This window comes from Prunus dulcis, chromosome 6 (genome assembly GCF_902201215.1).
Source record: "Prunus dulcis chromosome 6, ALMONDv2, whole genome shotgun sequence".
In the NCBI taxonomy this organism is placed as follows: Eukaryota; Viridiplantae; Streptophyta; class Magnoliopsida; order Rosales; family Rosaceae; genus Prunus; species Prunus dulcis.
In genome coordinates, this window is record NC_047655.1 from 28,396,751 (window position 1) to 28,419,647 (window position 22,897).

The 22,897-nt window shown below is 38.8% G+C and overlaps 6 protein-coding genes and 1 pseudogene across 6 annotated transcripts; 2 read left to right on the plus strand and 5 right to left on the minus strand.

Annotated features, from left to right (window-relative positions):
- Positions 1 to 442: 442 nt before the first annotated feature.
- On the minus strand, positions 443 to 3,798 carry LOC117630618 (annotated as a pseudogene).
- A 1,173-nt stretch (positions 3,799 to 4,971) lies between these two features.
- On the minus strand, positions 4,972 to 6,554 carry LOC117632185 (aspartic proteinase CDR1-like). The gene has a single exon (XM_034365606.1). The coding sequence runs from the start codon at positions 6,489 to 6,491 to the stop codon at positions 5,007 to 5,009; it is 1,485 nt and encodes a 494-aa protein (XP_034221497.1). The 5' UTR covers positions 6,492 to 6,554; the 3' UTR covers positions 4,972 to 5,006.
- A 734-nt stretch (positions 6,555 to 7,288) lies between these two features.
- LOC117630619 (aspartic proteinase CDR1-like) lies at positions 7,289 to 8,731 on the minus strand. Its single transcript, XM_034363318.1, has one exon. The coding sequence runs from the start codon at positions 8,729 to 8,731 to the stop codon at positions 7,289 to 7,291; it is 1,443 nt and encodes a 480-aa protein (XP_034219209.1).
- Positions 8,732 to 9,258: 527 nt separating this feature from the next.
- On the plus strand, positions 9,259 to 11,147 carry LOC117631300 (probable prefoldin subunit 4). Its single transcript, XM_034364377.1, has 3 exons — positions 9,259 to 9,422; positions 9,515 to 9,625; positions 10,718 to 11,147. The coding sequence occupies exons 1-3, from the start codon at positions 9,414 to 9,416 to the stop codon at positions 10,976 to 10,978; spliced, it is 381 nt and encodes a 126-aa protein (XP_034220268.1). The 5' UTR covers positions 9,259 to 9,413; the 3' UTR covers positions 10,979 to 11,147.
- A 758-nt stretch (positions 11,148 to 11,905) lies between these two features.
- LOC117630620 (pectinesterase-like) lies at positions 11,906 to 13,731 on the plus strand. Its single transcript, XM_034363319.1, has 3 exons — positions 11,906 to 12,197; positions 12,321 to 12,809; positions 13,021 to 13,731. The coding sequence occupies exons 1-3, from the start codon at positions 11,906 to 11,908 to the stop codon at positions 13,701 to 13,703; spliced, it is 1,464 nt and encodes a 487-aa protein (XP_034219210.1). The 3' UTR covers positions 13,704 to 13,731.
- A 109-nt stretch (positions 13,732 to 13,840) lies between these two features.
- Positions 13,841 to 15,195, minus strand: LOC117630764 (PRA1 family protein E). The gene has a single exon (XM_034363530.1). The coding sequence runs from the start codon at positions 14,804 to 14,806 to the stop codon at positions 14,162 to 14,164; it is 645 nt and encodes a 214-aa protein (XP_034219421.1). The 5' UTR covers positions 14,807 to 15,195; the 3' UTR covers positions 13,841 to 14,161.
- Positions 15,196 to 15,337: 142 nt separating this feature from the next.
- Positions 15,338 to 22,151, minus strand: LOC117630621 (inversin-B). The gene is made up of 15 exons (XM_034363320.1): positions 21,402 to 22,151; positions 21,091 to 21,167; positions 19,017 to 19,224; positions 18,733 to 18,795; positions 18,414 to 18,584; positions 18,104 to 18,235; positions 17,870 to 18,009; positions 17,657 to 17,743; positions 17,371 to 17,496; positions 17,029 to 17,181; positions 16,628 to 16,699; positions 16,410 to 16,511; positions 15,982 to 16,152; positions 15,808 to 15,887; positions 15,338 to 15,599 (listed from the first exon to the last, which is right to left on the minus strand). Exons 1-15 carry the CDS (start codon positions 21,898 to 21,900, stop codon positions 15,545 to 15,547), a joined length of 2,136 nt encoding a protein of 711 aa, XP_034219211.1. The 5' UTR covers positions 21,901 to 22,151; the 3' UTR covers positions 15,338 to 15,544.
- Positions 22,152 to 22,897: the final 746 nt, after the last annotated feature.

Consider the following 22,897-nt stretch of genomic DNA (forward strand, 5'->3'; position numbering starts at 1 on the left):
TGCCAAATAAATTGGTCGTCAACAAGATAACTAATGCATATCAAACTTCCATAGAATTATATAAAAAGGTACGAAGTTTTATTATGGTAGTTTTTCTTTTGTGCAATCACTTGGCTTGAAATCTTGTTTCAAGGTCAAAACCAATCAGGAAATTTGACTGAGCAAAGTTTCCATAAATACTACCATCACTAGTGTCATTTGTCATTGCAAAGCAGAAAACCCCATCTCTTGGTGGAATGAATGTCTGTTGGTGTCAACCGCACATTAGCATCACCCTCCAAATGCACAGTCAATATTGGTCCTCTGAGATTGGTTTTGCTTTTATAGAAAAGCTGAGTTCCCAAATTTGGGTCATCTTCAACGGGTTTCATTGGAATCTGCTTCTTCAATTCTGCTACCAATCGGTCATATAAATCTGTTGATTTATATGTTGTTGGTGGATTTATATGTTGTTTGTTGGTGTGCCTGAGTCCAGGTACATGTTGCCTTTTGAAACTTTCCCTGATGAATCAAAAGGCAAAAACTTACCTCCAACACTAATTCCTTTTACTGTGACGTGATAAATTGGGAGGTTGTCTTGTAACACCAACGGCGTTGACACCACACCTTCACCTAACACTTCACCACCTTTCCCAAAAGTGAAGTGATGTTGCTTTCAATGCTTGGATCAGTATGAAATGGGGCCAAACAGTAGCACTTTCTGCCTCGAAGCAAGGAACCCAATTGAGAAACAAGTGATATGGGCCCCTCTTCAAGCCCGAAAATTCCCGTATCAATTTCAATTAAAGTCCCAGTATTGTTATGTCCAGTGTCCACAGCCTAACACAAGGTTTTTCAATGAAAAAGCCTCCCCTGAGGTGGATCTCAAGGTAATTGTCTCCTTGGCCAATACCCCTTTGGTCACTGAATCGTCTTCATACTCATAATCATAACAGCAAAGATTTTGAAGTGAACAAGAAGTAGGGATAAACTGGCATTCTTGTGCAGCGAAAGGAAGACCACTACATGTTGAGGACATTTTGGGATCGAACTTGGGATAAATGTGCTTGAAGCAGGCTTCACACGGTACACATTGTGGCCACAGTAGGTCACTGCCAGTATCAGCAATGCCGTAAACATCGACCGGTGGATTTCCAATGGAGAGCTTCAAAAGATACTCCCCATTCTCAGGTCTTATTTCTGATTGTGGGCTATTTGGATACAACATTGGCTTCTTGAAGAATATTGTTTTGGTTAAGCTCTTTGAAGGAGTTTTGTTATGAGTGTAGAACGGTGAATTTGGGGAGTTTCGGTGGATAAGTTTGATACTGAACCCACCATTAACATCATTGCCTGCTGCTGTAGCTGAATTAAGGCATAGAATTAGACAAATGATCAGAATCATAGTCATAGCACCAAAATGTGAATGAAAATGAAAGTTTTTGAGGCTGCCATGAGAGAGGAGGGGGGATTTCATATACTGGAAAAGACAAAGTGCAATCAATGAGATTTCTCGTATACCTGCAAGTTCAGGGATGAGATATATAAACCAGAGAGAGTACACAAAGCCTTAAATGCAAGGTGGTAGATACAGAGTTAATCTATGGGGATTTGCATTAATGGCTAAATCTGCGGATGCATGGATTTTTATGGCATTCTTAGCTAATTAATCCTTAGAGAAAATCAAAGAAGTCATGATGCAATGCTTGGATTTTCTTGGTCGTCTACATTAATGCTTCAGTTACGTTCAATGGTGGCATATGCACTGTAACTTGTATAGTCAGTCTGTTGCTAAGCCTTGATTTACAAATCAGTGGTTTCAGGTTCGAACCCCCATAGCATCTTGGTAGCGTGTGTGTGTGAAATCATCCTCCCATTATAATTTAGACAATTGCTTGTATTATCCCCATATAGTTTAGACTATTACTTGTATTAAAAAAAGAAAGATTAAGAGAAATTAATTTCAATCAACGAAAAGAATGAACAAATTCTTGGGTTACATGCATACCCTCCCACATAGCAATTAATACAGCCACTGTTATTCTTTGTAGAGGGAAAAAATGACAAGTAAAAGAAAATTTAAAAGGTAGGCGAAGGAAGAGGAAAAGGGCATGGCAATAGAACTACTAGAACTAGCACTCTTGGTGCGCAGTCAGTTGGCTGAAGGAGACCATCATTTTTTCAAGGTCGAAACCAATCAAGAAATTGGAGTGCGCATAGCTTCCATAAATAGAAACACTATCATTTGCGGCGTCAGTGGCGTTCTGCACTGAAAAGCACAACAGTTTATGTTGGTGGTATCGATAGAAGGCTTGTGCTAGCGACATGGCGTACTTGAGATTTTGAGGGCTTTGTAGTAAACTTAAATTGGGGCTTCTTATAATCTAATATAAAAATACTATAAATAAAAATTTGTCATAACTTAATGTCATAAACAATCTTTTTATAACTAAAAGTCACCATTAATAAATATGTAATGACAATCAAAAATCAAATTCATAAAAATTTAAATGTTTTCATTTGATAAAGTTAAATGTTTGGTACAAAAATAAGCTCCTTGTGCCCCTATAGGGTTGGCAATTACAAATTAAAGAGTAGTTCCACACAAATGTGATTAACAAATTAGATTATATTGCATTAAACACAAAAGCAAACCTGACTATCCAAAAATCAAAAGCAAAAAAACAGCAATACAATACTAATGTCTGAAAAATGATCTTCTTGAATTTTTAGAAGAGAAATCATCAATCAAATGTTCATAATCAAGTTTTTCTAGAAGTTCACTTTCAATTGAAATCAAAGCTCGTCTATTTAATCTTTCTTGCGACATAGTTGATCGCAAGTATGATTTTAACAATTTTAATTTTGAAAAACTTCTTTCTGCAGATGCAACAATAACATGAATAGTCAATAGGATTCCAATCATCAACATGATAATCATTTAATAAAATATGTCAAGTAATATATAGAATAGATTGAAATTTAGATACATACTTGAATTTGAATTGAGATTTGAATCTGACTATTTGATTTTGAGTGGTCTTTATGAATTAGGGTTTCTCTTTTTGGTGTTGAAATGCTTGAAATTGAAAGAATAACAAAAATTGTCAAAGGATTGAAAAAAGAACCAAAGAGAGATTGAAGAATGATGATGATTACTTACCAGAAAATCAGAGTTTAAGAGAAAGAAGAAGCCATGAATTTTTATTTTTGTTTTGAAGTAAAAAGTGTTTGGGTTTAGGGTTTAGGCTTCCCTGACGTGGATGTCAAGGTAACTGTCTCTCTGGCCACAACTCCTGCGGTAACTGTTTCGTCCAGATAAGAGTAATTGTAATTGCAAACCTTTTGATGAGTTTGAGCAAGAGTAAGACCTAGGATCATTCTCAACGTTACATTCTGGTGCATCACATGGAAGGAGCCTAAATGTTGAGGACGTTTTCGGGTCGAATTTAGGATTCTTCTGCTTGTATAGCAACCGGGACATGGTTCACATTGTGTCCATAATAGCGTACTGCCTGTATCAGCCACAGCATAAATATCATGTGGTGGAGTTCCAATTGAGAGCTTCATAAGTTGTGCACCTTCACCATCGTCCATGTCACGCTTCACTTCTGACTGTGTGAGGTTTGCATCCTTGGACGGGCTCATGAGACGTCGGAAAGCTTTGTTTCTGTTGTTATGATTGTAGAATGGTGAATTTGGGGAGTTTTGGTGGATAGGTTGGACAGTAAACCCGCCATTAATATTGTAATTATTATTGCCAACTGGTGTAGCTGTAGCTGAATTAAGGCATAGAATTAGATAAAAGATGAAAATCATAGTCACTAGACCATACTAATTGTATAAGATAAGACAAGGAGATGGAGGCAGATTTCAGGAAATGTACAATTAGACCTTAAATACAAGAAGTGATCTATTTTTCTCATCTTATGGTTGCAGTGGCAGGCATTGTTTGTTTTTAGAGAATTTGGAAGAGGCCCCCAAGCTACGGTTTTTCTGGGAAAAAAAACTCCAGGTATACCACTTGTGTGTCCACTTTAAGATGCAGGACATTCCTCTGGCTCTGGTCAAAGCATGAACCTCATTTCTTGGGTTTTCAACTTTTGACTTTTCTTAATTATCATAATTATATAATATTCATATAATTAATTGCCCTTTTTCATGGATAATATACTTGGCTAGCTCCTGCCTGAATTACTAGGTCTCCTACCACATCACCACCGCATGACAGCAACCAACTAGATCTCTACTCTTTGTCCTAGAGGCATGGAAGAAGGAACTGAAGTTTCAATATATTTCAAAGTACAGTACAGGGTTATAATTGGTTAATTATATAATAATCAGAAATAATTAATGCTTAATTACCTCGAGGAATGTCAGAAGCAAAGCAATATCAGTACTCTTGTCTTGAGTTCCAAAGAGCATGTATATTGTGAATTGTGATGGGGGTTAACTGGTTGTGCATGAAATCTAGCATTACTTGGCTATCAAGTTTAGGAGACTCAAAAGAAAAAAAACAGAAGATTGCTTAATTAATTACCTTCTAGCTCCCAGTTCCAGGAATTCTAATCATAATTGTATACTTGTATTCATACTTAATGAGGAGACTCTGTTATCTTGGATAGGAAGGTTTTTGTGCAGGTCAACTGTTTCGTTGTCGTCGGAAATGCCACTTTGTTTCCAACTCACTGGAACAATGATTGGATATGCTATTTCTTTTTTTCGTTACAAATTTAGGATGCTAGTTCAATTAAATATGCTCATGTTTTTAGTAGTAAATGTTTTGCAAAGAAGTTGTTTTAACTTGTGTGGGAAGTTCTTCTGGTTAGATGACCATTTTCTTGAAAGCCAATTTGGCAGTATATAATCAAACCTAGGGATTAAGAGTCTTAAATTTGCATGATGATGGTTCTTTGTTTTGACAGTATATATGATCCTATAAGCTCGCTGAATCAAAGAATCTTAGAAATGTTTGTTCTTTTGGTAATGAAATGCTTACATACAGTATGTTCTTTCCAACTAATTTTCTAGAAGTACAAAATTGCAACCAAAATAAAACTGAAAAGGTAGTTGAAGAAATACGAAAAGGGAGTGGCAGAAGCATCATTAGCAGTACGAGTGCTAGGCTTTCTGCAATCAGTTGCCTTGAAGGAGACCAACATTTTCTCGAGGTCGAAACCAATCAAGAAATTTGACTGAGCATAGCTTCCAAAAAGACCAACACCCTCACTCAATGGATTGCTTGAGTTGAGCGTTCCAAAACAGAACAACTTATCTTGTTTGTTTTGATAAAACGTTTGTGCTGGTGCTAGCTGCACTTTAGCACCGCCATCAAAATGCACCGTCATCATTGGTGCTTTGGGATTAGTTGTGGCATTGTAGCAAAGCAGAGTTCCAGACGGGTCATTTACTTCGATCGGTTTCAATGACGACGGTTCCATCTTCTTCTTTACTTCTGTCACCAATCTGTCATAAAAATCTTGTGGCAACATTGTCACTTGTGTTCCTGAGTCAAGAAACATGTTCCCTTTTGAAACAGACCATGATGAGTTAAAAGGCACAAACTTATCTCCAACAGTAATTCCCTCCACTGTAACAAAATATTGGGTCTTGCCATCTTTGGTGATCAAAGGTGTTGAGACCACACCTTCACCTGAAACCTCACTCCCCTTCCCAAAACTCATGATGCTGCCATCATTGGGATGATCCGGATCGAACGGCACGAGACAATGTGAGAATTTTCTGCCTCCAACATAAGGAGAAATTTGAGAAATAATTGATAAGTTCCCAAGTCCAAGCCCTACTATTCCCATTTCATTTTTACCAAAAGTTTCCCCTGTATTGTTATGTCCACAACCAAACACAACATTTTTGAACGAAACTGGCTTCCCCGAGCTGGATCCAAATGTAATTGTCTCTTTGGCCATTACCCCTTGTGTTAGTGAATCATCCATGTAAGTGTAATTGTAATTGCAAACCTTTTGATCATCAGTTGAGCAGGAGGTATAGCCAGTGCCATTAGCATAAGTGCATTCTTTTGCAGAACATGGCAGGGTACCGTATGATGAGGACTTTTTTGGATCAAACTTGGGATTTTTCTGCTTGTAGCAATTTGGACATGGTTCACACTGTGTCCATAATAGCGTGCTGCCAGTATCAGCCACGGCATAAATCTCATAGGGTGGACTTCCAATTGAGAGCTTCATAAGTTGTGCACCCTCACCATCCTCCCTGTCACGCCTTATTTCCGATTGTGGGGTAGTTTGGTCGTCGGATGACCCCATGAGACGTCGATAAGCTTTATGATTGTGATTATAAAGTGGTGGTTTTAGGGAGTTTCTGCGGATTAGTTTGACACTGAACCCACCATTATTAAGATTTGAACTGCTTGAGGCTGTAGCTGTAGCTGAATTATGGCATACCATCAGATAAATGATGATCAAGATCATACTCATTGCACCATAATAATTGTGTAAAAGAGGAAGGCCTCCTCTAGTGTCTGCGGATGCCATGGATGGGAGGAATTAAGAGAGAGAGCTACAACAAGAGTTTTTGGTTGCATATTACATGCAATTTCAGGCAAGGAGATATGTAAGAAAAGAGAGAGTGTACAATTAAGCCTTAAATAGAAGTGATTCTTTTTTAAGCTAAACCTAAGGTTGCAGTGGCTTTTTTGTTTTTAGAAAATTTGGAAGTGGCCACAGCCTACAGGCCACGTTTTTCTGTAAAAAGCTCTTTACCACTTGTTCCTCTGGACCCTGGTCAAAGCTTGAACCTCATTTCTTGGGTTTTCAACCTTTGACTTCTCTCCAGGTCTAGCAATGTCAATATATCCGTACTACCCTTTATTGCAAATTCGGACAAGAAGAGATACTTAAAGAGAAACACAAATCCTTGGATCAAAAGATCAAGTAGTCACATATCACCTACAATAATTCTTGTAATATTCTTTAATGGTGGCATCGTATTATTAACTTACTAAGATTAGAAATATTTGTTGTTGAGAATTCTTTCTTTGATTCCGTGCCTATTAACAGACATGGAAGTACTCGAATGGAAAATATGATAACTTATGATTGCATATGGATGGAAGGATTTGAATTTCAAATCTATGAGATTCTTCATTTCAGAACCATTGAATTGAACTTGTTCTTTGTCATGAGTTTCTTCATTATTTCCACAGTACCCTTGAATAACTTTAATTACTTAAAAAGAAAAAATAAAAACTGTTAATGTTGTTTCTTCATCCATATAGTGACATATAGTGAAATGCTTAGATTGGATAATGTTTTTTTGAGTAACTAATTCTCTATAAGGACAAAATTACAATTGGAAGAAGATTCAAAAGGTAGGTGGAGAAGTAGAAAAAGGAAGTGGGAATGGCAGCACTTGTATTTGTACAATCAGTTGGCTTGAAGGAGACCAGCCTTCTATCTAGGTCGAAACCAATCAAGAAATTTGACTGAACATAGTTTCCATAAAGAACAAAATCATCATTAGTGACATAACTGGAGTTCTGCATTGCAAAGCAGAAATTCTTAAACTCTTGGTGATGAAAGAAGATCTGTGTTGGTGTTAACTGCAAATTAGCACCACCCTCAAAATGCACTGTCAATGTTGGTCCTTTGAGATTCGTCGCGGTATTGTAGCACACTAGGGTCCCAAAAGTTGGGTCCGCTATTTCAATGGGGGTCCTTGGAATCTGCTTCTTCAACTCTGCAACCAAGGGATCATAAAACTGTTGTGGTAAGTATGTGTTTGGTGTTCCTGAATCAAGAATGGTGTTGCCTTTCGAAACATCATTAGTCTCCGATGAATTGAAAGGCACAAACTTATCTCCAACACTCATCCCTGCTATCGTGATGCGATAAGCGGTCTTGTCCAGTGTGGAGATCAAAGGTGTTGAGACCACCCCTTCACCCAACACTTCACTCCCATTCCCAAAACTCATCTTGCTTGTAGCTGTGGGATTGGCATGAGGTGGAACCAAACAGTAGGAAAACCTCTTGCCTCCAAGTCCAGGACCAATTTGATTAATGAATGACATGTTCCCAGATCCAAGCCCAACTACTCCCATTTGATTCTCAAGAAATGTTTCCCCTGTATTGTTGTGTCCACAACCAATCAAAATATTCTTGACGGAAACTGGTTCCCCAGATGTGGATTTCATGATGATCGTTTCTTTTGCAAGTACCCCTCTGGTGGCTGCACCGTCTACATAGCTGTAATTGTAATTGCAAAGCGCTTTATGATCATCAGGTGATGAGCAAGAGTAAGAGCCAGAGTCAATAAGTAAGTTGCATTCTTGTGCACCACATGTGAGGCTTCTATATGTTGAGGACTTTCTCGGGTCGAACTTGGGATTTTTCTGCTTGTAGCAATCAAGACATGGCTCACATTGTGTCCATATCAGTGTGCTGCCTGTGTCAGCAACCCCATAAATATCGACAGGTGGAGTTCCAATTGAGAGCTTCATAAGATGTTCGCCATCATAGTCACGTCTTACTTCTGATTGTGGTGTGTTTGGATTGGATGGCTCCATGAGACGTCGAAAGCTTCTGTATAAGCTCCTTGAAGGAGATTTATTGTGATTATAAAATGGTGAATTTGGGGAGTTTCGGCGGATAAGTTGGACACTGAATCCACCACCATGAACATTGCTTGCTAATGAAGAATGACATACAAGATAAAAGAAAAGATTAATAGTCACCAAGTGTAAATGGCAAAGGGTAGAGTGATCTGCAGCTGCCATGTGAGAAATCAAGAGAGGGAGAGATGCTTCAACTTAACTGTAAGAATAAAAAGAAGTGCTGCAATGAGTTTGCTTGCATTGCAGTGCAATTTGAGGCAAAATTAGTTGATCTTAGTGTAGAGATATATCCTGAAATAGGAGGTGGTAGGTTTGCATGAATGGCTAAAATTAGATCACGTAGCTAAGCTAGTCTCTCACACAAACATGGATTCTCTTAAGGTGGCAACGGCATGGCAGTTTTGTTTTTAGAAAATTTGGAAGCAGCCCCAGGCCATGTGTTCTTTGAAAGAATTCTATACCACTTCTTTTGTTTTGTGGGAGGCAGTTCCTCAGGTCAAACCCTGATTTCTTGGTATTAGATTTTGACATTTCTCAGGCCAAGAAAGAAAAGAACCTATAAAAAAAATAAAAATAAAAAAAATAAAAACTTTTGACATTTCTTTATTTTGACAATACCAATATTACCCTTTACACATCTTCACACTGGGCCTGGGCCATAATACGCTTCTTCAGGCGCAATAAAGATTGACCCGATATTAGGCCCAAATAGAATTTGGGTTGCAGTTGTTGACACTAGCTAGGTATATATACCGAAATGCCTACAGTGCCCTCGTCACAGGCTTTACTCTTCTTCACAGTTCACTGAGCTTCGTTGAGTTTGTTCAACCTTTTTGAATCAAGCATGCAACAGGTGAGTCAAAGCCCTAATTTTTCATTCACATAATCTAATAATTCCATGCAAAAGGTTTCGTTTTTAATTTTGTTTTGTCTTTTTGGGCCAAGGGTGGAGGATCTGAAACGGAGGTGACATGGGAAGACCAGCAGAACATCAACAAATTTGGCAGATTGAATAACCGGTTTCACGAGCTCGAGGACGAGATCAAATTTGCCAAGGTATTTCCTTTCTGTGGACGTTTATTTGGTTTTTTTTTTTTTTTAAACTTGAAAGATTCCTTTTTTGTTTTTCTTTTCTGGGTACTAAATGCTGTTTTGTCTTGAAAAATCGATGCTGTTTTATCTCAAATCGACTATAAATAGAACATGTACCATGTACTGCCATAAGAGTGTGCAAAGGCTCGAGATTGTAATCTAAAATTCAGTGTTCGAAAAATCGGCCTAGGCGGCAGGACACTTCACCCTAATCGTTCGGGGTAGGCGCCAGGGAGTTAGGCGGCCTGGGCGGGTCTGGGCGGGTCGGGTGGCTGCTTCTCTACTCTTCTCGACCCAACCAGTGGCAGCGACGACTTCTTCTAAAATTGAAAAAGAGTGAAGTGAAGCGAAAAGAAAAGTGATGAAATGATTGTTTAGGATTGGCCTCACTGCTACTAAAACTAAATTGACTTTATGTATTAGTCTTCTAGGTTTGGTGGGACTGCTCTACCTGAATGATTTGGCAAACTACCCTGTGAGTTTTATGTTTTGCAATGGGCATCGATTTCAGAAATTCACATTGACAAAGGTTGAATGTTTGCTTTCCTGATATCTGCCAGCTGCCAAATGATCAAATTTGTGTGCAATGAGCCTCCTGCCTGGAATTTTGCATGTTTAAATGCATGTTTCTTTACTTTAACCCCATAGATTTTCCTTGGGATGAATTGCTTTCCGCAATTAAGCGGGTATAAAGGCTGCCTACGTCTGATCTGCCATTGTGAGAGTCTTGTGAACTAGGCCACAGTTCTTTTTCATTTTCCTTGGGGAAGCTTATGGTAGACTGCATTTCATTATCCAGTCCCTTGATTGTTTGACTTTAGTTTTTCTTTTTCTTTTTCGAGACTGCATTTGTACCTCTTATACTATTTTTTATGGTGTTTCAACGTGTTAAAGTTATGTGAGAGTTTGTATTATGTTGACTCTCACCTTCTCAATCATGGTACTAGTGCTAGCTTTTGAACATGAACATCACTTTCTATTTACCTGTGTGTGTGTCATTGTCGTCCTGGTATATTTTGTAAGTTGTGCCCTCTTCTGATCAATGTTGCCATCCAGGAATCAAATGAGAATCTGGAGGATGCAAGCAATGAGTTGATTCTCACTGATGAGGAGGTGGTCCGGTTCCAGATAGGTGAAGTGTTTGCCCATGTGCCAAAAGAAGAAGTGGAGAGCAGGATCGAAGAGATGAAAGAGGTGACGAGCAAAAATTTAGAGAAACTTGAGGAAGAGAAGGAATCTATTCTTGCACAGATGGCGGAATTGAAGCAAATTTTGTATGGAAAGTTCAAGGACTCCATCAATCTAGAGGAGGATTAAACGAGGGACTTGTGTTTCTGTAGTTCGGTTTTTCAAATGATCAAGGATTTTTTGTTGTTGATATGATTTTCCTTCTTGTTCTTTAAAGGAATTGTTCACTTATATTTTTAGTACATGAAGAAACCTGTTCCTACCATCTGGATGATCATCTTTGATTTCAGAAAGTTCATTTTATAGCGTTTGAGTCCAAGAGCACCAAACTTGTTAGTGATATGGCAGGAGTGCGCACTTGCAGGTGTCTTGGCTTTCTGATCTCTTGTTTAAAGCAAAGCGATGTTTGGGGAAGGAGAATCGAAGCTAGGACTTGGGATGTAGGGATAAATGCTCTCAACCTACAAGCCCATAGCTGCTTTCTGGCCTCTTGAATCTACACTTTCAAGAGTACCAATAATTCTGCACATACTTTAAACCTTCAATCAAACTGATTTAAGTTTAAATGCAAGTTCTACAAGGCAACAAATCATTTGGAGAGCATTTCCCATTTGACTTCAACAGGAGAAGAAAGGAGCGAGGGACAAAACGCAGACGGAGATGAAGGGAGAGAATTAATTTTAATATATACCATTTTTACTCACAAAAGGTCAAACAGAAGATAATGTTGAACATCAGGTTATTCCTGATGGAGAAATTCTTCCAAATTTACTTCCTAATGAAACAAAAATGGGAAGGAAGAAAATTTGATTTTTGGAAATATCTCAGTGCCTTGGGTTTAATAAGGAACAGATCTCAGGAAAATCCTTTGCTGCATAATATTAACATCCATAATTTATGGTAATTATTATTCAATCCGACCACTTAAATTTGGGCGTTATCATCGCTTCCAAATTTCTGCATACATGTTATATATTTGCATATTCTTCTTAATAGTCAAATTCTTGCTTTGCTTCTCTCTTAATTTGCTCTGTTCTCATGTGTCCACTGATGAAGATGTGCTCCTGCCATTTCATCTTTTTCATCATTTGTCTCTCTGCTCTGTCCAAAACCCCATTTGCTAATATCATAAACGTCCCTCTGCCAGTGTTCAAAAACTCATTGCACTCTACCTTGGAACTTGTCCAAAATGTGGCCTCTGTCATTCCCCGCATCCGCGTGTATGCTGATGCTCAGGATGATCATGATCGAAATCTTAATATTGCAATTTCACATTGTGCAGATGTGCTTGGCTCAACTTATGAAGCCTTGAATTGGTCTCTTTCCGCCATTCATCACGACCCGAAAGGTTCATTTCATATATATATATATATATATATATTGAAAGGGTTTTAAATTCTTAACCATCTCTTCATTTTCTTTCATTGAGGACAAGAAAAACCAATGCTAAAACAAAAGCTTCATTTTACAGGTTATACACAATACTATCATACTAGTACTGATGTCATTTCCCATGCAAGAGCAAGGTTGGATGCAAACCTCGGCAGCCAAAAGACATGCATGGAAGTGTTTGATGGCACCAAATATTCCATGGCAGCACAGAGCTTCAAGCAAGTGACCACATCAACCCAAGAGTTGCTTAGCATGTTGCAAGTACCACCTGGCCGTGGCCGCAGAGCAGCTAATGCTGGCCTGAAATTTTTGCAAACGCCAAACGTTACGGTTTGTAAAGCTGGGAATGGGAATTTTAGAACAATAATGGAGGCCGTAGCTGCTGCACCAAACCATAGCCAAGATCATTTTGTGATATTTGTTAAGAAAGGATTTTACAAAGAAAACGTGAAAATCGATAGCCAAAAGTGGAATTTGGTCATGATTGGCGAGGGTATGGACGTTACTACCATATCTGGCAGTAGAAGCTTTCGTGATGGTTGGTCAACATTTGATTCACCAACATTTGGTATGACACCAAAACTTGATTTATTTCAAAATTACGTTCAGAAAAAAGTAAATTTTCTCTTACCAGAATACCACCAATCAATACCATGCATTTAGGCATAAGTTATCTTTTTAAAAAAAATATATAATAACAGGGTTTGATGACATAACATGTCAAAACCTGTTCCTACTGTTTTATGTTTGACTTTTGTTCTCAATTCATTTTGTTTTAGCGGTATCGGCCGAAGGATTCATTGCAATGGACATAGGGTTTGAGAACGCTGCAGGACCAGAAGGTTTGCAGGCAGTTGCACTTCTATCCGCCAGCGATGGTGCTGTCTTCTATCGCTGCAAGATCAGTGGATACCAAGACTCATTGTGTGTACATGTCGGCCGTCAGTTCTATCGAGACTGCCAAATCAGTGGCAGTGTCGACTTCATCTTTGGCTATGGCACTGCTGTTTTCCAAAATTGTGCACTCATTGTCAGGAAAAATGTAATAGGCAAAATCAGCGTGGTCACAGCGCATGGCCGATATGCCCTAAACGACTCATCAGGCTTCTCCTTCCAATCATGCAAGATCTATGCAGACCCCGATTTCATAGGCGAAGCGTATCTTGGTCGACCTTGGGGTAAATATTCACGGACAGTGTTCATACAATCATATATAAGCAATGTTATAATGCCCGAAGGTTGGTTTGAATTCAGAGGGAGTTTTGCGACTGACACACTGTATTATGGTGAGTACATGAACATGGGGCCAGGTGCAGAGCTTGCAGGCCGAGTCAAGTGGACGGGATATCATGTGATTGCCAACCCATCGGAGGCTGACTGGTTTACGGCGGCCAAGTTTATTGACGGGAACTCATGGCTGCCATCCTTAGGTATCCCATACATACAAGGATTGAAGCCTTAACCCTAGTAATTCAATCTATCTTCCTTCTAAGCCCCAAGTTCTTAAAATTTTATCTGTGTTCAAGAATTCAGTTTCAGTTTAGTCAAGCATGAAAGTTGAACAAAACGAGACCACGTAAAAACTCAAAACACAAGGGATAAATCAAAATCACAACTATTTCAAGCTTAACAATTAAAATACACCAGAAACTGTTACAGAAGTAGTAACCAAACTTTATCCACTGTGTGATATCAAAGAATAAGACAGTAACAAAAAATCAATCACCTTTCCCTCTTGAAGCTGCAATTGCTACATTGTTGTCCCTCTACAGTTTGCATCACAGCTCCAGAAACCCAAATTTCCCATAAAAATCGAATTTTTCCCGGAAAAATAAAAATCCCCAACACCCTCATCTGAAATATTTAGTACAACCTCAAAACCCCAATTTTAGCGGCGAAGTATCAAACCAACCCAAGAATTCAAATCCGGGTGTAAGAAGTCGGGCGCAGGGGCTGGCTTGCAACAACCGACACCAACCCGTTTTCAGCCGCAGTCTCCTCGTCAAGAAACAAGTCTTGGGTGATCCGAAAGGCGGCGTGGAGCCCAACCACCACCACCCCGACGATCAACGACACCAACACATTCAAACCCACGTGGGTAAACACCAGCGCTACGACAGTGACCAAGCTCAGCACGACCACCACCAGCCTGTCGTCGAAGCTCTGGTTGAACAAAACGACGGGGCCAGTTCGGAAGAAGTAGAGGGCGAGCCAGGCGACGAGGACGATCAAGAAGACGATCATGGAGACTGGGTGCCATAGGAGGCTGAGGAAGACGATTAGGAGCACTGCCATGGCGTAATTGACGCGGAAGTAGCTGATGTTGTGCTTGATTCGAGCCATGGCGTCGGCGTAGTTGTACGGAACGGAGAAAGAGGTCAGGGAGAAGAGCTCGGGCCACGGGCGGCGCGTGGGGTACACGGATTGAGAGATGCGTGCGGGGTGCACGGGTTGGGAAGTTTGGGGATTGGCACGGGAGGTAAAGGTGAGATCTTTGGAGGTTTGTGCGGCGGCGGGGTTGGTGGCGGTGATGGTGCCGTAACCCGCAGGTGGTTTTAGCGACATTGTTGATGGAAATCGGGAAATTCCTCTAAAAGATCGGAGATTTGGGCGGGAAAGGAAGCTTAGCCCTCAGTCAATTGAGAAGTTGGTAGAGAAGAAACCCTAGAACCCTGAGAAAGGATTTGAAGGGCTCTCTCCTCTCTCGGAAACAGGGGACTGAAGCATGCGCAGAAGGTGGAGGATGTCAGAGAAACTTTGGAAATTATAAGGTGTTTATTTTAATTTAATGCGGCTGTCTATTTTTTTTAAGTGGAAAATTGTAGTTTGTTGAAATACAACTGGATTTTTGCTTAAAACCAGTGCTGCCCTTCTGTATCATAACGTCAAGATTTCAGTTTTTATTCTTTCTTTCATTGTTCTTTTTGGACGGTAGACAGTTATAACAAAAAAGCAAAGATTTTTCCATCAACTTTGGAAAAAAGAATTGATATCCCACAAAATTGATGAGATGACTGGACAAGAGTTGAACGTAGGAGACTACATCCAAAAAACAAAACAAAAAAGCAGCCAGAGTGAAGGAAGAACAATAGAAAATAAAAAAGTGTCTCACAATAACACTACTGCAAACATTAGTCACTAACCAAACTGAACAAAGGCAGCAACGGCAAAAAATTTCTCACATTTATAAGTAACAACTACTCTAGTGGTTCCTAATTAAAACCACAACCCACTCTCATAAAAGAAGAGGAAATGATCTCAATCCAACCTTCTGACTAGCTTAGGATACGACCGTTCGGCGAACTATGATTTCTGTTTATCAGCACCATGAAATTTCCTTCCAGCTTCAACCGCTTCTCTGTAAAGAAAAAAGTGGTTAGAGCTTGCAACCCAGGGAAAGTGATAATAACTCGATGGAAAAAACAGGTCCTATTTTATAAATAAACCCCTTTTTTCTTAAACAGAAGCAAGCAACACAATTTGCATTTGATTTTGTTTTGCAAATAATAAGAAAACAGTACAACTAAGGGGGGAGAGGAGAAAGCAGAGCAGTTTTTGAATACAACCTGAAAGCATCTACAAGTGCCTGATTTTCAGGGTCCAGCCTGACACCTTCGTAAAAAGAATTGGCAGCTTCATCAAACTTCTGCAATAACAAATAAATATTTCATTGGATATTGTTTTTTTTTTCATATGAAATTTCATTAGAAACATCATGAGATGGTTAAGTGAGCACATGCCTGCAATAGGCGCAATGCTGCACCTTCTCGGTAGCAAGCTTTTGCCCAATCTGGTTTTAATGCCCTGCAGGCCTTTGCATCAGCTAAGGCATACTCAGGTTGACCAAGACGCATCCAACAAAGGCTTCGATTAGAAAACAAAGTACCATCGGTCGGGTCCATATCAATTGCCTGTAAATGCATGGCCAAACACAGAACTAAGTAGTAGTATTTCGTAAGCAAATAGAGTCGGTTGTTTCCCCATTAAGTGCACTTGTCAGTAAGCAGTAGTCTGAACAATTGAAAGGAGCCTGCTTAAACTCTCTATAGAGAAAAATAGGGCCCACAGTAATCCAATAAACTTGTCTTGAGCATGGGACCAACGCATAACTTGCAACATAACTAGAAAATTGATTAGCATTAATAACAGAGGAAGATGTAAAACGCACCTGTGTATATGCATCAATGGCCATATTATAATCCTTTGTTTTGAAAGCATCATCTCCTCTTGATTTTGCTTCTGCAGCTTTCTTCTTCGCTTCAGGGGTCACCTGAATAAGGGGTAAGGCACAAACACAAGACTACATAAATCTTTATGCTAAATTAAATTTCATAATATTGACATGCACAGCGGGGGCACATTTAGTTACAGGGTAAAAGTTACCACCTCCGGGAGCTCTTGTTTTGGTGATGTAGAGTCTTTTGGCACATTAAGTTCCTTCGAGTTTCTAGCTTGTTCCTGCAAATTATCCCTTGAAAGTTAGAAATCTGAGGTAGCTTCAAGAATGCCAGCCAAATCTAGGGAATCCAATTATGTTCTGTGTTCATATATAAACATAGTTTATGAGACAATAAAGGAATTCCTATTATGTCTTCTGTACCCATAAACTACTGTACTCAACATATGCCAACCAATAAGTTTTGTGAAAGTATAATACAAATAAACACTTAAGAGGCCAGATTAAGAATAAGGAGATCTAGTAAGATAGTCGTCCTCTCAAAATTAAGAGGTTGGAGAAATTCCTTTAGTCCCCTCACAAGGAAAATGACATGTCAAGATCTTGGCACCTGTTGTCTGCTTGTTTCAGACTGCATATACTCAAGTATGCCGTCAACCGTCCATTTTGGGATGGTTTCAAGCTTTGATGTCAAGGGAAAGAGAATCTCAACAGCACTGCGGTTCCCTCTTGCAGCTGCGACCTGTATAGGCTTCAAACCATCCTGTGGTGCAATAAAAAGTCACCATTAATTTATCTGGTTTTTTCAGTCCCCATGTATTTTAAAAGGATGAATTTAACTAACATCTGTAATACTAAGAATCTATATGCAGCACTTCATGTAGAGCTACACTAATGGAACAATTTTTAATAATCAGAAAGCATAATTCCTATGTCAGGTAAGGTGGACTACCTCATCAGTGATATTGGGATCTGCTCCAGCTTTCAACAATAATTGTAAGATCTCTGGGCTGCCAATATCAGCAGCAATGTGCAAAGGGGTTGCTCCACCTGCACTAATATTTACTTTGGCACCAGCCTATACAAGCAAAAAAAGGAAAAGTAAATGTTGGAAGTCAAATTATGATCTAAAGATTAACCTGTCCAGAATACTTTCCAACACCCTACAAGTAAAAAATTGAATTTGTATTTACAGATAAATTGTTTTGCTACATTGAATAGTAAGGCATAAACTGAACCTGAATCAATAACTCTAAGCATGGCAGTGAACCAGCCGCAACAGAAGATAACAAAGGAGTAATACTGTCATCATTTTCAGAATTTGGCTGCAAAACAAAAATAACTATATGAACAAAACAATAGAAGACAATCTCACCTCATAGTTCACTCTCTCTACAGAACTACCAAGCAAATAAGCATCTATGCAAACAAGCATATCCAAGACAGCTTACATTGGCATGGTGTTCTAACAAAACTTTCACAGCATCTTGTTGACCATGACCGGCAGCCCAAATCAAAGGAGTGCCAGCTTCACTTTGGGAATTAACATCAGCACCTTTGGAGATCAAATACCTCAGTAACTCAATGTCTCCTGTAAACAAGCACAAACCACAATATGATTCCTGAAATTTTATTAAGCCATAAAATGAAATGCTACTATGAAAAAAAGTTTTTAAAAACCCCACCTAGTCCAGCGGAATGATGAAGAGCCGTGGCCCCTAAATCACTGGCTATAGCAGGATTGGCACCAGAATCAAGCAGGTATTTTGCAGTATCAGTATGGCCTTGCCGAGCAGCATGAATAAGAGCAGTCTCACCTGTAAACAAGTAATGATTTCTAAAGGATAAGCTATATGATATACCAATAAGTACACAAAGCTCTAGCCAGATTAGAAATATGTGTCTGCCTAAGTTTTCTATATTACTGTGAGATTCTAAAGTTACATTTTGGTCTCGTTTACCAAAAACAGATAATGTATAACATTAAGCACAAACCGTCTTCGTCCTTTGTATCAACATCAAGCTTCAGTTCCTCCAGCAAGTACTTGCACACCTCAGTCTTGCCCTCTCTCGCCGCAAAATGAAGGGCCCCTCGCTTGTTGGCATCCTTAATATCAGCCACAGTTTTTGCCAAATCCTTCCCTTCATCAAGTTGCCCGGCCAAATCTGCCAAGGAGCAAACCCCCAATCATAAAAATTAATTATAATAATAATTCGATTACAACAACAGCCAATCAAAACAAGCAAAAATAACCAATTCATGATTGAAAAAATAAAATCAAACATCCAGAGCAGAAAGATAACATTTACTCACTCTTTAAGAGATCAAGATTCCCAGTAACCGCAGCATTGAGAAATTGTTGAACTTTATCCCTCACTGCAAAAAGTTACTTTTTTTTTCATTGAAGATTCAAGGAGCTATTTTGATAAATAAAGATTATATAAATTCGAAAGTAATTAGGCTTATGCATCAGTATATAGACACATAAACGTATTTAGAATCCTGGCCAACCATAAATTAGTGGACTTTTTGACTCGGACCATAAAAACACAAACCAGATTTAAAGGAAGAGTGCGTGATAGAGTTAGAGAAAGAACCTGCAAGGGCAGCTGAAGCGTCAGGGGCCATAAGGAGGGCAAAGCCAAGGAGAAATAGTTTATTTGTTGGGTTTCTGAAGCTTTGAAAGAAGGGGCCGAGTTTGTTAGTCGGAGGCTGTAAGCAGAGAGAATTCACTGGGAGTTCAACTTCGGTTGTCTTCGAGACACAGAGACAGAAGAAGACGACCCAAGTTTTTCTGGGGTTTAAGGTTTATGCCGAACACGTGGAATTTGCAAAAGCCCAAAAATATATATATATATATATATATATATATATATATATATACTCATTCTTATCACTAAAACTATAAATAAATCCTACACCATTTAGTTTTTATAAACATATCTAAAAAAACCCAAAAAATGACAGCTGCACTTATTGAATTTAATTTTGATTATTAAATTACTTTGATGCCCTATTGGGTATTTTGAGATTTTTTATGAGGTTTTGGGGTTGAGTTTGTTTTAAGAAATCAATGACAGTTTTGTAATTTAAAAAAAGTTAAAAGCCTTTTTGTTATGTTGTAAATGGGTTTTGGGTGTGTTTCTAAAGTCCATTTCATATAGGGTTTTTTTTTATAATTTGGACTTCTATATTTGGTATAATAGTGAATCTCTCAAAAAAAAAAAAGGAGACTTTGAAAAATGTCAAAGGAGAAAGAAATTTTTTAAAAGAAGCCAAAACGGACAAAATTGCCCTTATTTATTTTTGGATTTCCTAAGGAATCTTTTACATTTGCATGTTTTTTGGTTTGAAAGTTGAGAGGTTTTTTTGTCTTAGCTTTTTCCAAAAGTGAAAATTTTTTGTGTGGCTAAAACCTAAATTTACTATAAAATTTAAAAAAAAAAAAAAAAAAGGTCAAAATTTACTTTTCAATGAGTTTTACTTTTACAGTGTAAAAGTAGTTACCCATACCACCCACAATATATATATATATATATATATATAATTTTTTTTGGAGAGAAGGCGATAGAATTTCATTGAAGAAAGAATAAGTAACTAGTACCAAAAAATCGGTTTATGTTGTCGGGAATTAGGCAAATGTCTCTACATCAATGGGCTCGATCGTCAGTTTAATTGAGTAATCTTACCCGCTCAACCGCAAGCGTGATCAGAAACCTTACTTCTGATAGAGTTCCACCCCCCCAACCCCTCAAAATCCCAAATCCCCATAAGATCATACCCATAAAAACCTACTTGTTACAATCCTCAAATAAAAATCAATAATCAAATCTTTAAAAAAAATCCTTCTATGAAGTTATCTAGAAAGAAAGATCATGCTTTTCCCAAAGAAAAAACAAAAAGGTTTGTTTGATGATAAATTTGTAAAGTATTTTCTTTTGACTAGAGGATGGCCCTCTTTAGCTAATGAGTCTGTAATTCTTGCTTATTGTTGGTAAAAATTTACAGGTAGAGGATAATAAAAAGGAAAAAAGAAACGATTATGAGAGAGATATATGAAAGTAAAAATCTAAAAGGATGAATTCTATTTATTAAATGTAATTGTTTCATAGTACATTCCTTGAATTCCATTTTGACAACATAAGATCGATGAGGCACAAAAATGAATTGTTCCATTCCATTCCATCATCAAACGTGTTGCGCAGTGCACCCAAGAGAGAAATTTGGACATTCAAAGTGTCAACTTGGAAAATTAAGCACACTAAATCCTTCTCTAGCCAAACCAAACCAAACCAATTAGGTTCTCATGAGTGCCAATAAGACTTCTTTGCATGCTTGCGGCTTAACATTTTTCAATCTCTGGTGGTATAATCAGTAAGCACAAATTAATCAACAAAGCCCTAATTCATTTTAAGCTTAAGCCGACCTCGATCTTCTTCCTCTTCTCTCTCCTCTCCTGTCTTCTCTCCTGTTTTGTATAATCCTGTATGTATCTCTCTAGAAAGTAGAAAGCAGAAAGTAGTCTCCTCTCCTCTCTCCTCTGTACAACCAGCAAAGCCATCTCACACTTCAATCTAAACTGCACCGCTGAACAAGAAGGAGCTTTTTCCTTCCTCTTTTGCTTTCTCTCTCTGTCTGTACAACAAAAGCCATATGATGATCCACACTTCAAGAAGACTGCATCACTGAACAAGCCACAGCTTGAGCCCAATGCCTCAACTTGGTTTTTACCTGTTGTGGATTATCACCTACAAAAATAAAAACCCAATCCCGCAAAATGAAACGAGTTCATGTTTCAAAACAAGAATTTGGATGTTAATTTAATTACAATAAAGTTTTACATTACTAATTCAATACATATTTATATCTAGTAGACACAATTTAATCATTTAAATCCATGCAAGTTTTTTTTTTCCTTCTCCTTACACCAATACAATTGTAAATGTGAAGTATATGTAACAGTATGAAGATTGCATAGGTACCTGGACTGCAAATCTTCCATGCATCTGTGTCGCTCCTAGGGCTTCCAAACGACGAGGACCGTCCACCCAATGACGATGTAGAATGGCGGGCGCTATTCGGGGTGGACACGGGACTCGGGGAGAACTGGCGGTTGACGGCAAAGTAAAGGTCAAGAGCGGGCAAGGTAGGGCAGAGCCTCTGACCCTCTTCCTCATTGAATCCAAACCCTAGCTCAATGCAGCCTTTGAGCTCGTGCAAGTCTTCGTCCGTGAGGACCATGTCATCGGAGTCGTTGATCCCATTCCTCCTCCTCTCCTGCCTGAGAATCTGGCGGCGCCGCTTCTCCCACGCAATGTCTCGTGGTGTCTCGCACATGGACAGCTGCTTGCTGAGGCGCTTCCGGTTCAGCATCTTGGGCGGCGCCAGCGGCATGTGCTGGAGCTCCTCCTCAGACGAGGAAAGGGAAAGCGATAGCGATGACGAATATGATGTCGGCGGTCTGCATTGCTCGTCCGTCATTTTTGTGTAATTAATTAATTGAATGAATGTGAGTATGTGAGTATGTGATGCGGTGGTGTATATGTGTGTATATATACTCGATGTGACGGTGGTGGCAGCGGCAGCGACTGGAAGCTGCCGCGCCAGCCAGGCAAAGATGGTTTCGATAGATTGAGTGTGGGATGGGGGTGGGGGGTTGGGGTTGGGGGGGTGGCGCTTTGTGTTTCCCCAAAAAAACTTTACAAGGAGACAGGATCGGAGGAGTTTCGTATTCTGCGGTGCATGATCACCAGCCCGACCAGCTCAACCAGATGTTGTGAGAAGGGCTTTAATGGAGACAAGATGGGTTGATGGACCTGCGGCGGTCTCGCACATTCCTTCCCATTTCCTCCATCCATTTCTAACTGTCCCTTCATTTGTTAATTTTGGATGGTACTTTAACCTTCTATTCTAACAAATATCATATATGTTGATCTGGGTTAGGCAATGAAGTGTGTGTCCATTCTCTTGCACCCGTTTATTCTAACAAATATCTTATATATGATGACGTGGGTTAGGTATGGCAGTGTGCTCATTCTCTTGCATCGAGTTCGATTCCTCTCCTCTGATAGTGGACTATCGCTTGTATTAAAAAATAAGATATAAATATCTTATATATGATCGCCAAGTTTATGTAGGTTTGTCTTTCTTTTAGGGGAGGAAAATGTAATCCCATCTTACAGAATTTAAAGATTTGATATGAACATTCTTTTAGGTCAATGTTAATTTTAATTCGACCATGTGTGTACATAAAAATCAACAATACAAGATTTGATAAACTGTATCATTCTAGAATTCACAACTTTACATATGTAAAAAGAAAAAGAAAACACAAAAAGCAACGGTATGTGTATTTTGTCGAGTTGTTTGTTTGAGTTTGAGCATTAGCATTATGTATACTTGATCAAGATAGAATTTATTAGTTTGATGTTGGTCATTTCATATAGCTGCTTCCTTAATAACACTTGATTTTTTTATT

Coding starts and splice junctions, on each gene's coding strand:
- LOC117632185 (XM_034365606.1), bottom strand. CDS start 6,491: ATGGCATCCGCAGACACTAGAGGAGGCCTTCCTCTTTTACACAATTAT.
- LOC117630619 (XM_034363318.1), bottom strand. CDS start 8,731: ATGGCAGCTGCAGATCACTCTACCCTTTGCCATTTACACTTGGTGACT.
- LOC117631300 (XM_034364377.1), top strand. Junction 9,626..10,717: donor ACGAGATCAAATTTGCCAAG/GTATTTCCTTTC, acceptor GTTGCCATCCAG/GAATCAAATGAGAATCTGGA.
- LOC117630620 (XM_034363319.1), top strand. CDS start 11,906: ATGTGCTCCTGCCATTTCATCTTTTTCATCATTTGTCTCTCTGCTCTG. Junction 12,198..12,320: donor CATTCATCACGACCCGAAAG/GTTCATTTCATA, acceptor TTCATTTTACAG/GTTATACACAATACTATCAT. Junction 12,810..13,020: donor ATTTGATTCACCAACATTTG/GTATGACACCAA, acceptor ATTTTGTTTTAG/CGGTATCGGCCGAAGGATTC.
- LOC117630764 (XM_034363530.1), bottom strand. CDS start 14,806: ATGTCGCTAAAACCACCTGCGGGTTACGGCACCATCACCGCCACCAAC.
- LOC117630621 (XM_034363320.1), bottom strand. CDS start 21,900: ATGACGGACGAGCAATGCAGACCGCCGACATCATATTCGTCATCGCTA. Junction 18,796..19,016: donor CGCTTCAGCTGCCCTTGCAG/GTTCTTTCTCTA, acceptor AACTTTTTGCAG/TGAGGGATAAAGTTCAACAA. Junction 16,512..16,627: donor CAAAACAAGAGCTCCCGGAG/GTGGTAACTTTT, acceptor CCCCTTATTCAG/GTGACCCCTGAAGCGAAGAA.